Consider the following 17,418-nt stretch of genomic DNA (forward strand, 5'->3'; position numbering starts at 1 on the left):
TTTTTTTAAGCTCATTTAGTTTGTTGGGTTTTGTAGGGTTTTTTTAAGAGAGCAACCTGTAAAGAGGTTAGGTTTATTCAGATCAATAAAATGTTACCTCTTCCCAAATGAGGAGTTGAAAAAGATCTTAAGAACTAAAATTTCTGTGCATTATCTGTTTTCCTTACCATAGTCTTGGTGTCAGCAAAGCCATGTTTCTGAGCAAGATTCCAGAGATTGACTGAAAGCTGGTTTAGTTTGTTGTTTCGTAGATCCCCATGAGCTAGAATAGTGTTAAAGAAATAGAGTGCCAACTGGCTTTGTCGCTTTAGGGTCTATAATGAAAAAAAAATTCCTGTATTACCATACAGTCATCCCAAAATATCCAGCATAATGTTGCCAGGTTCTCTGAACTCTTAGAAGTGCAAGGAGCAGACACTGATTTTGTAATACACAGCAATGATTACAGACACAAGAATACAGGCATAGTTTTCATATTCCATTCAAAATGCAACAAGTAGTGATAGTCATGAATCAACCTAAGTTGCTGTAAATAAAATAATTACACAGAACTCCTACATCTCCTACCACTTTGGCACAACACAGCTTGTAGCTCTGACACTTTTAACTCAAGACTCCCTACAATTGCATAGAAATCACCCTCCCACTAACCAACCTTGCGCTTACTTCACCACAGCTGTATATTTTTTAGAGACCACTATCATCAATCTAGATTAATGCAACTTCAGGCTTTCTCCAGCAGTCTATTCTACTTTTATTTATTTATCCGAAGATGTTTTTTCCCCGCTATTCTTTCACTGAAACTCCAGTGATACCAACATATTTGCACCATATTTGCAGCTACTTTCCCTGAAATTGCTGAGGGGGGGACCTTCAGGAGGACCCCTGCTTCATGGTAACTACCATGGAGGAGCACCATGCCCTTCAGCCTTTGTGGAGGAGTTCTGGGGCACAGACAGTCCTGCACTAAGCTTACAGGGTGCTATCACCCTGATTTGGGGTGACTGGGAAACAGAAGTAATTAAAATGCTATTGCAGATTCTACCTATTCCTACAGAATAAGTTTTAAAGGCTAAAAGGATGAATTATTGTTGGATGCATCTGAGTCATAGTATTTGTTTATACTGCTTTGCTGCAGCTGTCCTTTGTTTTTTGCTCAAGAAAGAACACTGATAAAGGCGTAGCTCCATCTTACACAGAAACCAAGCCAGCAGAGTAGTTGAAACTGTCAGCTGAGCACGTCGATTAATGAACGTAGTACTTCACTTCAGCCCTCTCAGTTCCATATATGCTAGGGTAGCTAATACCCAGCATTCAGATAGGAAGTTACAGGAAGAATGAGGCAGAGATTGGGGAAAGAGGAGTGCAGTGGTCTCTGACTTGTGCACTCTTGACATGATACCAGTGCAGCCATGCAGCCTCTGCCCTTTCCCTAAGGGACTGAAAGTAAATAGATTTCCCTTCTCACTGCCAGCAGAAGAGAGGTCAGATGCTGTTAATCAAAGAAATGGCACACACTGAACTATCAGTCCTTCAGATAAATATGGAAAAGGAGAAAGCCATGCCATTAAAGAATTGGCTCATGCCCCAAACTAGAAGCATCAGACTGCTACTGTATGTACGTGACACACACAGTAGATTTGTACACACAGGAAAAAATCTGACACATCAGAAACCATGCACCCACACACACATGCATATGCAATGCCCAGAGCTGCTCAAGGCCCCAGGACAAGTTCCCTAAGCACTAAATTAATTGCATGAAACTACCAGGAAGACAGCTTTTCCTGTAACAGTTATCTACATTAGCAATTTCCATCTCAAGAGCTCCAAAACCTGTTTATAGGCTAAAACTACAACCATCATTTGGGAGCATTGAACTGTACTCCCTATCAGAAAGAGAAATATAATTGATCAGTCTAGTCCAGTAGTAGTAACACAAAGAGCAGAAATACAACTCAAAAAGACAATAAAAGGGAAAGTAGTTATGCTTAAATTCTTGAATATTACTGTAGTATTTCTCTTGTAGGACTAACATCCTTCAGGGAGAAACAGATACAGGGTACAGCCAGCTAGTCCATGCTTTGCTGGATTATTCACAAGGCATCCTGCCACATCACCATGTACCCTGAATCAACAAAATAACCTATATTACCTATATTTTTTTTCCCGTTTACCATCTAATGCTTTTGTGTTTTCTGCTGAATACAGACTTCAAAGAGGTTTCTGGGAATTGCTTGGAGGTTTCCTCACAAGAAGTGGGACAGTTAAATTATTGGGCAGAATGCAAAAGCAGCAGTACTCCAGTTTGAATATCAACTAGCGAGGTTTTCCAAGCGGTAACAATGCAAATACAAAACCCATGCTTTAAAATAAAGATGACATTTTGACTAATTTGAAACATACGTACTTTAAAAAGCATCATACTTCAAAAAGGATCTAGAATCACATAAAAAAGCTGGAAAAATGAGCTGCACACTAACTCATTGTATTGGGGTTGGTGTAACAGACAAGATTTTGGCATCTAGTCATCAGTTACACAATGCAGAGTGAAGAGAGAGGCAGGCTCAGGTATACAGTAAATCCCACCACATCTGAAAATGAACAAGAGTCAGACCAGGCTTCACATGATGATGAACAGGAATATTTGTGTAACATGGCACTGACCTCCAACCCGAGGGAGATATCTATGCCAGCATGCTGCCAAGCCTGCTGAAGTAACTGCGACTGAATTTCGGGTGGCACTCCAACTCACGGGATCTGCCCACAGGCAGCACGGAGAAAGCAACAGCTCAGCTATTTGGCAACCACATACATCACAGGGCCAGCAATTCCCACACCAAAAAGAATTGCCAGCCTTCTAGGCAGCGCATTTTCCATAATCTTTGGAATGATGCTGATGACAATGGAACAAAGAACAAACTACATCATCCCAGAATGTGACCCCTTGTGTCCTGGCCCCTCCAGCAAAGTGCAGAGCAATGTCCAAATTTCATACAGCGTAACAGAAAACATTAGGATCTTTCATACAGTGGACCATGTAATATTGTATTTCACAAAATTCTGGCTAGCAATTCAAATATTCATTCCTATCTTTCAGTGACTTTTGCCAGACATCTGTGTCATAAGGATACCTTCAGCATTCTGTTAGAAAAGCATTTGTGCATTTAGATACGTTGCTCCTCTGAAGGTGTGTCTAGCCTGCTGCTGCCTCCCATGTACAGCTTTAAAATAACTGGCTCTGATACTCGTTAACAGTCCATCTGTGGCAGCACAGAGCTCAGCATGGCCTGTAAGGCTCCTTCAAGGTACTAAATCTATCAGTCTAGGCCAAGTCTCCATGCTGATACAGCATCTGTTTGCTAGTATTACCTGAACTACCTAGCCTGAAATTAATTCCAGCACTATTGCGATGCTGGTGGTTACATTTTTGTGATCCAAATCTAAATATTCCTAAAGAAAGCCATGACGGGCAGCCTTGCCTTTCCTTAAAAGCTCTCGCATGAAGCTCTTTGGGAACTGTTAGTTCACTGGAAAAGATCACGAGCAGGATGGGGCAGATCAGGTGCTCAACTCTTTCATTACACAACTCTCCTAACACGGGACAAATGGCCAAGGCTGAGCCCATCCGTGATCGTGGTAGCACCTCTGGGATAACAGATTTAAGAAGGGGAAAAAAGTTGCTGCGGCACAGAAACTGCAGCCGGAGGGAGGAGTGAGAACATGTGAGAGAACAGCCCTGCAGACCCCCAGGTCAGTGCAGAAGGAGGGGAGGAGATGCTCCAGGCACCGAAGCAGAGATTCCCCTGCAGCCCGTGGGGAAGACCCCGGTGAGGCAGGCTGTCCCCCTGCAGCCCAGGGAGGTCCACGGGGGAGCAGATCTCCACCTGCAGCCCGGGGAGGACCCACACTGGAGCAGGGGGATGCCTGAAGGAGGCTGTGACCCCGTGGGAAGCCTGTGCTGGAGCAGGCTCCTGGCAGGACCTGTGGCCCCGTGGAGAGAGGAGCCCACGCTGGAGCAGGTTTTCTGGCAGGACTTGTGACCCCGTGGGGGACCCACGCTGGAGCAGTCTGTGCCTGAAGGACTGCAGCCCGTGGAAGGGACCCACGCTGGAGCAGGGGATGAGTGAGGAGTCCTGCCCCTGAGGAGGAAGGAGCAGCAGAGACGACATGTGATGAACTGACCCCAACTCCCACTCCCCGTTTCCCTGTCCCCCGGGGGGGGGGGGGGGGGGGGGGGGGCCTAAGCAGAGAATCTGGGGGTGAAGTTGTGCCTGGGAAGAAGGGGGGGGGGGGGAAGAAGGTGTTTTTAAGAATTGGGGGTTTTTTCCTCATTACCCTACTCTGGTTGATTGGCAATAAATTAAGTTCATTTTCCCCAAGTCAAGTCTGTTTTGCCCGTGATGGTAATTGGTTGAGTGATCTCTCCCTATCCTTATCTCAACCCATGAGCCCTTTGTTATATTTTCTCTCCCCTGTCCTGCTGAGGTGGGGACTGATAAAGCAGCGTTGGTGGGCACATGGCATCCAGCCAGGGTCAACCCACCACAAGGAAGTATCTTACAAATATGCAGAAACAATGTTCTCAATGAAACTATCTCTAGTCTTTAACCTCCACCACCATGCCAGCGACAATGGTGTAATAAAAACATTAATCTGGGAGTTAGGACTCTCCAACTCCGTGACAAAGAAGTGGAGCTGATGTGCAATCCCCAGCCACAGCTCCTCACTGCCGGGCACCCACCCTCGTGCTGAGCCATCCGCAGGCAAACTGCAAGCGTGCTGAAACAGGCACCTCCACCACCTGCAGTGTCTTCTGGAAACTGCAGCAGGTAAATTCTCTTGCCTCCCACAGAGGAACATAGCGTTTAACCACCTTTAGAAAATCTTGGCGAAGGACACAAAATTCTTCAGGATGAGCAACCTCTTCTCAATTTAAAACATACCCACACACAGAGAACTATGTCCAACTCTACTTCTAGTTCAGTAATCAAACACATGTGAAATCAACTGAAGTTTTTATAAATTTAAATAAAATTAAAAATCAGATGTGTTGAAAGGACAAGCTTCAAGAGCATACCCAGGAATTGCTTTCTACTGCTCCATTTTTGATACTTATCATAAAAAGTCCAGTATCTATCATATGGTACATGGGAAGATTGCCATCCTAACATGGCACTGCCAAGGAGACAACAACATGCTCCTAACATTTTGCATTAAAAGTCGTGTTTGAGTAAAACATACTCCATCTGGACATTTATCACTGAGTAGCAAGAGGCAAGGTATTTACATTTTAAGAAACCTGGAGCATAAGATTAGTCTTCCACCCACACAAAGGCAGAAAGGATTCACTGGTACATGCTCTCATGACCAGAAACAGCTTGAACTTTACAGAACTGTCCAGAACTGAAAATTTCCATTCCAACACTGTCACTTAAATGAAGCATTCTCTAATATTGCAAAAAGACCACACTGTGTTAACATAAGATGCATTGTTCTCTTCCAAATTGCCACTTTGGTGAAAGCATTTTATTGTGAGAAAAATTTATTTTCCTTTATTGCTTTTAAAGGAAATGAACCAATAAAAACACAGAATCATCAGAGGCTTGTTCACTTAAATGAGCAGCCAAGAAGATGAATAATAAAAGGTCACCAACACTGAAGCAATCCAAATACCACAGTGATTTCATAATTGGTTCTACTTTAGCACAAATAGAGGTCTCTGACAATATTCTTGTCGCCTCTATTTCCTCAGCAACAACAGCTTCCTCAAAAAACTATTCATTCTTACAAAACAATTTTTATCTAAATCTCTCAAGGACTTTTACTCAACTAAGCAAAATAAATGCTCCCCCTTTGTAAATAAGGACGGGCAGAGCAGTAAATCCAAGACCACAAAGGCAAATGCAGGGCAAGGACCTATATCCGTGCTGCTTAGCTCTAAATCCAGTTTTCTATGCAACAACTGCTTCAGTGAAGTAACACAGGATCTCTTTACTCATAGTATTAAGATTGAAAGCCGGGGGGTGGGGGGTGGGGGGGCTTTCAGAAACCACAGATTTCAAGCCCTACAAGTGTTCCCACCCACATACTCCATACAGGAGTCAGATGCAAAAAATCCTTAATACACAACCTACAGTCCTGAAAACTCTGTTAAAAATCTCTTTCCAATACCTGGTTGGACATTCTTAGCTGTGCAAGAATGGTTGTTTTCTGCTGCTACTGTTCTGAAAAAGAACTCCTATTCACTGCGGCAATGTGTACAATGATGTAGAGGCATTTGAGCAAAAGGATTTATTCATCTTGCATCTCTACAATTGCTCAAGGAAGGATAAACAGGATAGCAAAAGCAGAGAAAAGGCTAAACTTAGCATAGTGTCCTCCAAATATGCATCATTTAACACATTCTGTACTGGCTAACACTACAGGCTACTGTGCAAACAGGCTATCTAAAAAATTCCATCAAATTAATCATCCCCTACCCTCCCATTTCAGTCTACAAGCCACAAGATTTCTATCAATATACAGTGGTTTAGTAAGGGGTGATTAAGAAGTTGTGGAGGGGTTCAATCTCAGAAACAGGTACATGAGCAGAACAGTAAGTTCTCATTATTTCAGTAATACTGAAAACATTAGTCACCTGCCTTTCACATACAATCCATTAAGCTATATTTGATCCCTCAGAGCCTCTGAACTCCAATCAAGAAATCCAATTAGCTGTCTACAGTTTTCTTTATTTTATATTGAACAAATATAACCCTGTACTAAAAACAGGATAAAGCCAAAACACCTTTTCCCTCCCTCTGCACCCCTCTGACTTCATCCTAGTGTCTGGGATCCGAAACTTTTACCACTTAAAGGTGCTTTCCATTGTATTTCACCCAATAACAGACTAACTGTGAATTCTCACTTTGCCCATTACAGAATTGGACATTGCAGGTTACTGTTAACTTAGCCAGCAAGAAAATACGGTTTATTTACAGACAAAGAAAGTTGACAGCCAGGAGGACACAACAGGAGGGACAGACATGGAGCAGATTTTAGGCTTAACTGTACTGCAATCATAGGAGTGACTGTGGCACTGTCTCCAGTTCTCTCTCTTAGGCCAATAATTGCAATACCAGCATCGTGGAGCTCATTATAGTCAGAAAGACTCTCATACAAAAAAAGTTATCCCGCACTGAGCGTCATATTTCCATAACCAAACTACACCAGGACTCAAGCCAGTTAATTTAAAGCTAACTCTAGCTTCATAGAGCATCATGTTTCCATAATCAAACTACACCAGAACTCAAGCCAGTTAATTTAAAGCTAACTCTAACCTCACTATGCTGCTCTGCAATCACCATTCGGTACTGCAGCAGAATCACATCCTTTGGTGCACTGCCACAATTAATACCACAGAGTATATCAGCGTAGCTTCTACCGTTTGTTAGTTCTGTCGGACTATCCATGTACAGCATACAGCTAAGCAGGTAACTTTAGCATGCATCTTAAAAACGTATTACAACTGCTACATAATCTCTTTCACATCATTAGGTCTCTCCACCACAAGCCTGCCTATGCGACTGACTCACTTTTTAAACAAGTAAAATTACCTAATTTCCTCTTGTTGTAAGGCTCCTGGAGCTTTTTAAAATACCAATGCATGGTCAAGGAGGTGGTCCGTTTATTCAGCTCAAAAGTAATTTTGGTTTTGTATTGAATCAAGCTGAGTAAGAACATACCTCTTCTTTTCCAAGGGTTTTCAGATGATCCAGGATCTGTGCTATCACTGTTTCACACAGTTTATTAATCTCAGTCAGGAACTTGGAGTCTCCACCATACAGGGTATCATTGGAATCAACTGCAGAGATGAATTCAAGCTTAGGTCTGGCTAAAAAGCTATGCATTTTTTTGCTACTGAAAACACCAGCTATTTATAGAAGACCGGATTTGGAAGTTATAAAACAACCTTCCTCCATGAAACACAAACAGAACAATCTTGTTTAAGTGCCTACCACTTGGTTGCCTACTACATCCTCTTGATTTTAGGAATAAAAGACTGAAAAGAATCTTCTAGCTTAAAGCCAGTCCTGTATTCCTGGATGCAGCCAGGTTCAAAAATATCTGCTAGACTTAAATGCAAAGCAACATACAGTGTCAATTTTCACTTTTTCCACAGAGACAGACTCCCTGCTCCCATTAGTTTATGAGAGTATGGCCATCATCTTCAATGGCAGCAGGACTGGGCCAAACAGTTTATGTTTTACTTAGTGAAAACAAGACTTTCAAAGTAAGCTGCATTTTAAATTTTTTTTTTTTTTTTCCCCTAAAATAAAACCTTGATTACCTCAAAGTCATGGAGAGAAATTCAGAAAGTGTACTTTCAATTTTGGAGGGAGAGAGCTCTTGAAGTTTTTAGAGCTTATATAATTGTGATTTTAAACATGTGTTTTGGCCTCATTTATTTATAATGTCTTACCAAGAAGTAAGTTACAAGAAATTTGTAAGTTTAAGTGTATTCTGAATAAATCAGAGAGCACGTAAGATAAAAGGTGATGCCCTATTCATTTTAAGAAGCTGAGGTACATGGTCCACCCAGAAAAAAAACCATCATCCAACTACAGGGGAAAATTTACCAATTTATATTTCGATGCTTCTCTCCATTGAAATTTAATTGATTTAGATTTCTTATTTTGGGATTATGCAGCTATTTTGGTCATATAAAAAATGAAGTGAAAGGAAAAAGCAGCTAACCCACGTTTCCTTACAGAATTTGAACAGCAGATTTACTATAGAGTAGTTGTTCAACTGACAACTGTTTTCTGTGCTGCTAACTGCAAGGGACATTTTGTCATGGTTGGTAACTCTGACAGACTATTCACCAGAAGAACTGGTGAATATATTCCAGCCTGCCTCTTTGTGAAAGCCCTGTGCAACTAAAAGAAAAAGCCAAACTAGCTTGGCCTTACGCTCTTGCCAGTATGCTTTAAAAGACTCAGTTAATACTCTACCTTAATTTAGTAACCTCTCTATGATCAGAAGGCACTCAAATTTTAGAACATATAAAAATATTATTACAAAAAGTCTACAGCCATTTTATAAAATGCAAAATCTTTAAATTTTTTTTTCTAGCTATTCTGAAGATTTTTGTAAGTTACCATCACAATTTCCAGAACTGAAAGCCTGCCTTCAAAGCAGCAAGTGCATGCATTTAAATAACGAAGACTATGCATTCTGAAAACTGGAGTTGTTAATAAATGTGAATGAAACACCAACGACAAGTATAAATCAAGTTGATACTTTAAACTAGAAGAAAACCCTCCGTATGTACAAAGTTCTAATATTTACTTGAAAAGTTCACAGTTCTAAGTATTTGCATCAACACCACCGGAACAAACTATGTAAAGCACTCTGCACAGATTCACTTTAAAGAACAGACTGTACATCTGTTCACTCTGTACATTCACCTCCTGTGATTATTTTAAGTTACAAAATCTGGACCTACACAGGAAAATAATCCATTCTGTAAGATTGACTACCATTGATCTTCATTAACTAGGTACGGTGATAACACAATACTACAAATTGCATGGTGGAACACAAGGATCCAGAGCCACCCTTATTTATTACCTTTATCTACATGGTAGATGTATGCTTCTTGAGTCATTGCAGACAGCAGATGCAAAACATTAGTATAAATCCTGACTTTGTCATCGCTGTTATCCTCCCAAGTATAATCCTGGATCACGTTTAGTAATCCTCGCACAAGAAACAACACTCCTTGTTCTGGATGGTCCTACAAAAAAAAAAGAAAAAAGAGAAGTTAAAAACAACAACGCAACAACCCCAAAACACAAATGGGATTATTTGTGGTCATTCAGAGGTTTAGAGTCACACTCTTAGCTCTATAAAAAGCAAAAACTACAATATAATTAAAGCTGACAACTACTTTTCTTAAGTGTGTTTCCTGCAAATCCTTTTTAAAAATTTGTTCCGGTTTCCTTCTAAAATGCCCATTTGACCCATAATCATAAACTTGATCTAGCCATCCTGCACAGACAAACTTTCAAATGCTTTGTTTTGTAGTCATGGCAGAGTAATAAAAAATTGTCAGCTTCTTAACAGCTAAGTGCCTAAAATTAAACACACTGGGTAGATTTTTTTATTAAAATAATGTCAGTAAGCTATAGAAACAAGTATATTACTCATATAACTATGAGTTTCAGAAGAACACCTACACTGGGAAGTCAAAGTTACAGACAACCAACAATCTTTTAATATGAAAAGAATATAAAGACATCTGCTTTACACAAGCTATGAGTTTTTGCAAGCAGTTTTAATACTGCACCCAGCTTATTTCAAGCTGGCAGTTGGTGCAATGATATCAACATACGTAAGACAAATCACAGTCCACTGGGGACATTTTTTTCTGATCATCTCTCCTGTAAAGTAAATAGGAGAAAAAATTATGGAAGCTAATTTCTGAATCCTGGTATCTCATTGCAAGTTATTCTTCATTACTGAATCTGAGAGGTTGGATCTCCCTCCTTCAATCATCTGTTAATGATCCAAGTCATTTCTCTGAGCAGCATCCAGTTCTGACATAGCCTTCCTTCAAAGTCTTCTGCAGTCAGTGGACAGCAAAGACACATCACAGTGGCAATTAACTTTTCCCTTCTAACAACAGAGCACCTCCACGTTGCTGAACATGCATGGCTTGGGAGACATGAACATGCGTGGCATTGGAAAAAGGGGAATCCACTGCTCCGATTATGAGGATGATGTGGACAGCACTATACTGTGTGCTGCTTCACCAAACATGTAGTCAAAGAAAAAAGGAAGGAGGAAACTGTGAGGAATGTTTCAGTGAGGAGTAACAACCTACTTTCTCCAAGAACAAATGAATAAGCCTCCAACTTTTTCCTTCTTTCTTTTTTTTTTTTTTAAACATGCCATGATACTAAGCCAACCCTTGCTGGGAAAGAAGAATCTGCTCAGAGAGGGCCAGAGCTGTTAACAGAGGGAGGTAAAAGTCTTCATGCATTAGGTTTCCACTGTGGTGAAATCTTGAGAGTCAGAGGCCTGTCTTTCTTCTCTAAGGTCAACAAAATACGTTGGCTATGTAAGTTTTACCTCGGGTCTTCCAGATTAATTTACAATTTTTCCTCATCTTTTAGCTATAGCTGAAAATATAGGAAGGAAAATTACATATAGATCTCTAAACTTGACAATTGGTTAAAAATTGGAAGGATGTAGAATGGTACTATTTTGTGAAATATTCATCAGAAGAGGAAGGTTATGCCAAAACACATCTTCTAATTATTGTTTTCACTCAAAAGATTAGGCAACCTATAACAAAGTAACTGAAACTAATAGAAACTAGAGCTCTATATTCCTCCCGTCCTCAGGTATTAGATTTTATGAGTGCTCAGCTAAAATACCACTTTTCTGCACAGATCTATTAAAACAGTAAATTACGTTTACACAATTAAATGATGGCAAGATTTCACTCTACCCAAATCCAGTTAAGTGCAAGGTGCTACTGAGAGAGGCAATGATGTACCTCCACCTCCAAACAATTGTTCTGCCTCCCCATTTTGCACTGGGGTGGGTGATTTTGCAGCCAAAGAACAAATTGGTTCAGTTTGCTTGTGGAAAACTAACTACTGCATCTACCACTCCCAAAAGCCCAGTCTACTCCCAATTTTTAAACAGGAAAGTCAAAATAGTCTACTAGCCTATATGCTATTCATACACACAAAACTTACCGGAACAACTAATAATGTGGAAAAAAAATTACAAAGGAATTCCAGGAGGAAGGCATCAGAAGGTCGCATCTTTCCATCTACACTGATCATTTTTGGCACTTCAGGAACAAGGCTCACTGCAGCTTTGAAAAAAGCATCAGCTACAAAATAAAAATATAGTTGCTGTATTATCACTCCAACTGCGATGGCAGTCATGCCTGTGATCCAATGACTGCTTCAAGTTTGTTTCAAATAGACTACGGAAAATGAACGTATGCTTAACTGCAAAGAAACTCAAGACTCAGCAGTCAAAATCGGTGGTAATTCAAGTGATGCTGTTTTTTCAAAAGAAGTTCCCACATCACTTGAGACTTCTGAAATTATAGTTCTCCTTTGCTTAACAAGAGGACACCATTGTTTCAAATATATTGCATACGTAATAAAAAAAAAATCAGCACATGATTCAAAATTGACTTTAGATATCTAAAGAAATGCTTGTGCCAAGATCATGCTATTTTGTTCACGAATTCATTCACAAAAGGCTGTTAAGGTTACAAGGAAGTATGGACAACTTCATTTCTCTAAGTATTTACAGTCATTAAAAGTAAAATACTAATATAGTACCAGAACCTGAGGTATTCCTGGTTACCTAGGTAAAATGATTCCTTCCAAGAATCACAATACAAGAATTACAGAAACCACCCACCATTATGGCCTTGGCAAAATAGCTATTAAAAGGTTTTTCATAACTGTTGTCTCTAATCCTACAAAAAACCCCAAACAAACAAAACAAAAACACACTAGAACATCTATTCCTCAGTTTATTAAGTTAATATTCAAAAATTAAAACCAACAATATTTTCTCTCTTACCCTAGAAGACCTCCTATATTTGCCAAGAGTTGACAAAAAAATTTGACAGCAACATTCTTTTGCACTTTCCTGGCTACATTTCAAAATATCCAAGTATCCAAATCCCATTCAAGTTGTTTAGCCATATGCTTCAAAGCATCCTTCAGGATTAATACTGTATCTTTATTTTACAGGAACGGAGACTGAGGCCATGAAATTAAATTTTAGCAAAGAGAAAAAGAGACTTCTTGGTGAAAGCCAAGAGGTGTTACATGGCTGGGATGGAGATACTGCTGACAGGCAGGCATGGGCATTTCCAGGAGTGCAGCTTGCTCTGGAAAAATTCATTTGAGCACATGAGACTCCAAGCAAATTTGCTAAATATAGTACCAACTGATATCTAATTTAAGCTTATGAGGAATACCAGGGAAACATGTGCTTTGGAAAAACTGTAATTCTTCTGACTCTTATTTCTTTTCAGCACATGAATGCTCAAGCCCTTCTGAACTTCTCAGTGCTTAGAAGGCAGACCCCTTGAAACATCTTCCTTCCACTCTGCACATATATTTTGAGGTGAAAGAATGTTTTTTCTTTATTTCAAACAACAGCCAACCCAAACGAAGGTAAGCAATCTTTCTCCAAGCTTTATTAGAGGAAGGAAAGCAGCAGCAGATGTTCATTCTAGCACAAGTAAATGAATCGCTGTCACTTCCACAGTTGTCTCAGCAGAAAAAAAAAAAAAAGCATGCCCCACATCACCATATAATGAAGACATGTGACCAGGCAAATGAAAAAATGTGTCTCAGAAAATAGTCTGCATACCAAAGTACCCATGTCTGTGCAGAGAATACTCCTGCCTTCTGAAGTTATTTCATAACGGGACAGGAATGAGCTGTGCAGCAATCATTCTCTGCAATGAAAGAGAAGAGCTGCAAAGTACCTCACCTCAATTTACTGCCTGCTTTCCCAACAATCGCTGTCCTAGACATTCTCCTCTAAACTTTTGCCATAGCACAAACCCAAAACCTCTTCTCTTCACTACGAATAACTGCAGTTTGCTTCGATTTCCTCTTCTTGACCTGCCGTTGCTGTGGACGAGATCTGCCTCCTCATCTGGCCGAGCACCTTCCTCCCTCATCAGACATACCAGTAAGACCAGCACGCCCAGCTCCTCCGTAGGTGACTGCTGCTGGGAATGAGGAGAGACCCGTCCACACCACCCTGCCCTTGCTGCGACAAGCTCCTCTGTGCTTCCACCTTCTTCTTCCCTAACGAGGGCAGTCGCCCCGCTGGTCACCCTGCGACTCCCCCCGCGCACTGTCGCTCGTCTCAGCACAACGGGGAGACCGCGGGGCTCCTGCCCACACTTTTAACTCTTCTTCCTTGCCTCGTCCCCCTGCCGCCCACACAACACCGCAAGGCAGGACAAAAAAAGCAAGAGAGCATAAAAGCGGTTAGTTACATTTTCTGTTAAAGAGATGGATGCTTTGCTTCTGTAGTCCAGAAGTACTGGCGAAGGAGAACGTGCTCATTTTGCTACGAGTTCAGCCAATCTGTGCTAACGACAAAATCGTTCTTACGCTGGAACGCTAAAAGCACGTTCATCCAAGGTATACGTGCTTTATAAGAAGCAAAAATAAATTCACATCAATGCAAAGGTTTTATCAGAGACTTTGCAGAAAACTAACTGTCCTCCAAACACTACCACCCTATTCACTTGTAGAGAGATGTCAAAGTATGCATCATCACGTGCTCTGACTTTGGAGAAAAAGTTCACTAAACAGGTTGTCACAGACGTGCTATTTTCTTAATAAGTATGAAATAAGCATCAGTATTTAATTCTGAATTACACTAATTAAGAGGTTATGCAATGGTGCTTTCTCTATATCTTTTATAAAGCTATTACTGTAGAGATGTTTCAAGAGAAAACCATACACCTGCTTTTCCTGGCTTCCAAAAGGTATAAGGAACCACTTAAAAAGCATCAAAACCAATGCTATGTACTTGATTTAAAAAACAAAACAAAACAAAAAGGATTAAAAAAAAGTCCTTGATTTAAAAAAAAAAAAAAGAGGGGGGGGGGGATAAAAAAGGACTCCAGTGAAGAATGCTGTTTTCTTATCTGCCTAAAGTATGATACTGCTTCTAAAGTGAGCCACTGTTAAGTTGGATAAGGGGAGAGCAGCCTGCACATTAAAACAAATCATCATGATAAAGTCTTCCCAGACTGCCGTTAATATCTTGTGCAGTGCTCCGAACATGACATACTTCATGCTTCACTAAATTTATCCTTTCACAGCAGCTCCTTCATTTTAGTTGACCGTAATCCTATAAATCTTTCCCCCCAGCATACAGGCTGACCTTCCGGCTACAAAAACTAACAGTCTTGTGTATCCAAGTCAGCACTTCTAGTAATACTCTCCTACAGAAAAAGCAAGTAAAATTGGTGTTGAATGTTTTACTATGGTCAATAATTATGATGGTACATACACACAAATGTATGTACCTCCATATATTTCTTATATCAATCTCTCTACATATAAAAATTTAACTTACATCATATTTGCTCCATCTATGATAGTCAATTAGACTGTACTAATTTAAGATTTCAGGCAGACAAAAAACCAAGGAAGAACAAAGCCATTAGAGATGGGCTCCTTAGGTCCACCTTCAAAGAGCAAAAGGGAGTGAGTTTGACATACCTACACAAACTATTTTTAGTCACAGATACAATTACACAACCTAAGTCCACCCAAAGGACAAAACCAGGGACCATACATATGCAGCCTTCTGCATTCCACATCACCTTCATGTCCTACAACACTGTCAAGCATATTTTAATACTCCAAAGATTTTGCTTCCACATCCGACAGATGTTGGAAATTTAATGAAGTCTTGTACTCCAGTGCAAAAAAACTAATGGGAAGCAAGCATGGGTTTTTTTTTGTTGCCTTCTTTTTTTTCCTGTTAAATAAATTAACACCTTACTGTTTTGACGACCAACCATCACAAACATTTGGAACTCCTTCTCCTCACATTGGTGGGGTCACTGTGAGAGTTTTGCCACACTGTTAAAATGTGTTTTTTCCCTTGAGCTATTGAACATTCTCCATCTTAAAATCCTCTACACATCATTTCCAGGCCAGAAAGTACAAAGAATTATTTCAAGTAACAAAGATGAAATAAGAAAATCAATGTGCTGCTGCTTGGTGAACTGGAATGTACTATGTTAAATGCATACTATTTCATACTAATTCACACTATGAATTAGCTGCAGATGAAAAGGTAGTTGTGTGGATGAAGCTTGCTAGTGCTAATTTTAGGAATAGCTTGATTATAGATTGTTAGCAAGGCCTTAATACTTCCAAAGGCGTACAGAGGCATAAGTGGAAGGGAAGATTTGTACAGGGAGGTCATACAGTATGAGCAAGATACAAGCTGTTTTATTCTTATGCTGTAATAAGTAAATGCAACACACACTACACACTCCCCCCCACCCCCCACAATAAACTAAAAAACCAATGACAAATTTCAGCCTGCCTCTCTACATTCCACGTAATCCCTAAAGACTGTGAGGTAAAGTATCGTCAGCAGTCTTTAAAGAGAGCTCCATTAGTAATACTGGAAACTTTGAAATAATATAGTTAAATACTGTAGTTTCTCCTGATTATTATGAGGTGGGAAAAAAAAAATAAAAATCAAATGACCAGACACATGGAAAACCACGATACAACACTGAAGAGTCAATATGGTTTTCGCAGAGAGAAATCATCCCTCAGAAGTCTCTTAAGTTTTCCAAAGAACCAGCAAGTTTGTGTTTAAAAGTGACACAGACAATGCAACTACTTAGATTGTTAAAAAAAGTTTAATAATGTCCCTCATACAAAAGGTTCTTAAAACAACTAAGGTGACAAAAGGTAAGGAGGAAAGTCCTCCTGAGAATTCGTAACTTTAATAAAGGATGGGGTGAAGGGGGAAAGGAGCAGGAAGAAACAGTTTTCACAGTGGAGTGAAATGACTACTGCATTCCTTGAGGTTTTGCAGAGACACATGTCCTTACGATGAGCTGGGAGATGACAATGTTTACAGACTAGTCTGGAACATGACTGCAAAGCATTGCAAATGGATGTCTTGATTCTGAGCAATAAAGCAGCAGACTAAATCTAATATTAGTAAGGCATGTAGGGAAAGAAACAGCCCTTGCTGTAACTATAGAAAGATAAGCTCTAAATAGGCTATTTACACTCATGAAAGATTTTGGAGACATTATAGATGGTTTCCTGAAAACAACATCCTAAACAGCTGTTGAAAAGGCAAGGCAATTATAAGAATCATTAGGACAGTAATGGAAAACTGAGGTGTCATTGTATCATTTATATCGCTGTTGTGCATTTGTACCTGGAATACAGACAGTCCTGATTTTCCCATTTCCAAAAGAATAAAAAGATTAAGGTGCTAAGGCATAGAACTGTTTCCTTATTAGAAGAGACTATACTGACACAAATTCTTCAGGCACTTATCAACTCCATCATCTCATAGGTAGCATGAAGAAAATGAACCAAGAATGACTGAATTTTTCACAGTATCACTAGTAGATCAGCTGCATGCACTGAAACACTCAGCTAACATTTGAAAACCTTACAGAAATAAATCCCTAAGTAGTAGATTTCTAGGTAGCATGTAACCAGACCTCACTGTCACACAACGTTACAAAGGCCAAAAAGTAAAAATTGATTAAAAAAATTAAATCCTAAGGATTGGTCCATCTATTTTATTAAATACTGTGGTCCATATGCAACCTTTGTTGAAGGATGTATTTAGACCACCTGCAGCTGA

General features: G+C 39.9%; 1 protein-coding gene across 2 annotated transcripts in view; it reads right to left on the reverse strand.

Annotated features, from left to right (window-relative positions):
- Positions 1-17,418, reverse strand: part of VPS35L (VPS35 endosomal protein sorting factor like) — a 59,214-nt gene that overhangs the window by 1,168 nt on the left and 40,628 nt on the right. For both annotated transcript variants that reach the window (XM_075058396.1, XM_075058397.1), the window contains exons 27-30: positions 11,754-11,893; positions 9,616-9,781; positions 7,728-7,846; positions 168-314 (exon numbers count right to left, since the gene is read on the reverse strand). In XM_075058396.1, the coding sequence (XP_074914497.1) occupies positions 168-314; positions 7,728-7,846; positions 9,616-9,781; positions 11,754-11,893 (572 nt within the window). The remainder of the gene's footprint in view (positions 1-167; positions 315-7,727; positions 7,847-9,615; positions 9,782-11,753; positions 11,894-17,418) is intronic.

Source organism: Buteo buteo, chromosome 27 (assembly GCF_964188355.1).
Source record: "Buteo buteo chromosome 27, bButBut1.hap1.1, whole genome shotgun sequence".
In the NCBI taxonomy this organism is placed as follows: domain Eukaryota; kingdom Metazoa; phylum Chordata; class Aves; order Accipitriformes; family Accipitridae; genus Buteo; species Buteo buteo.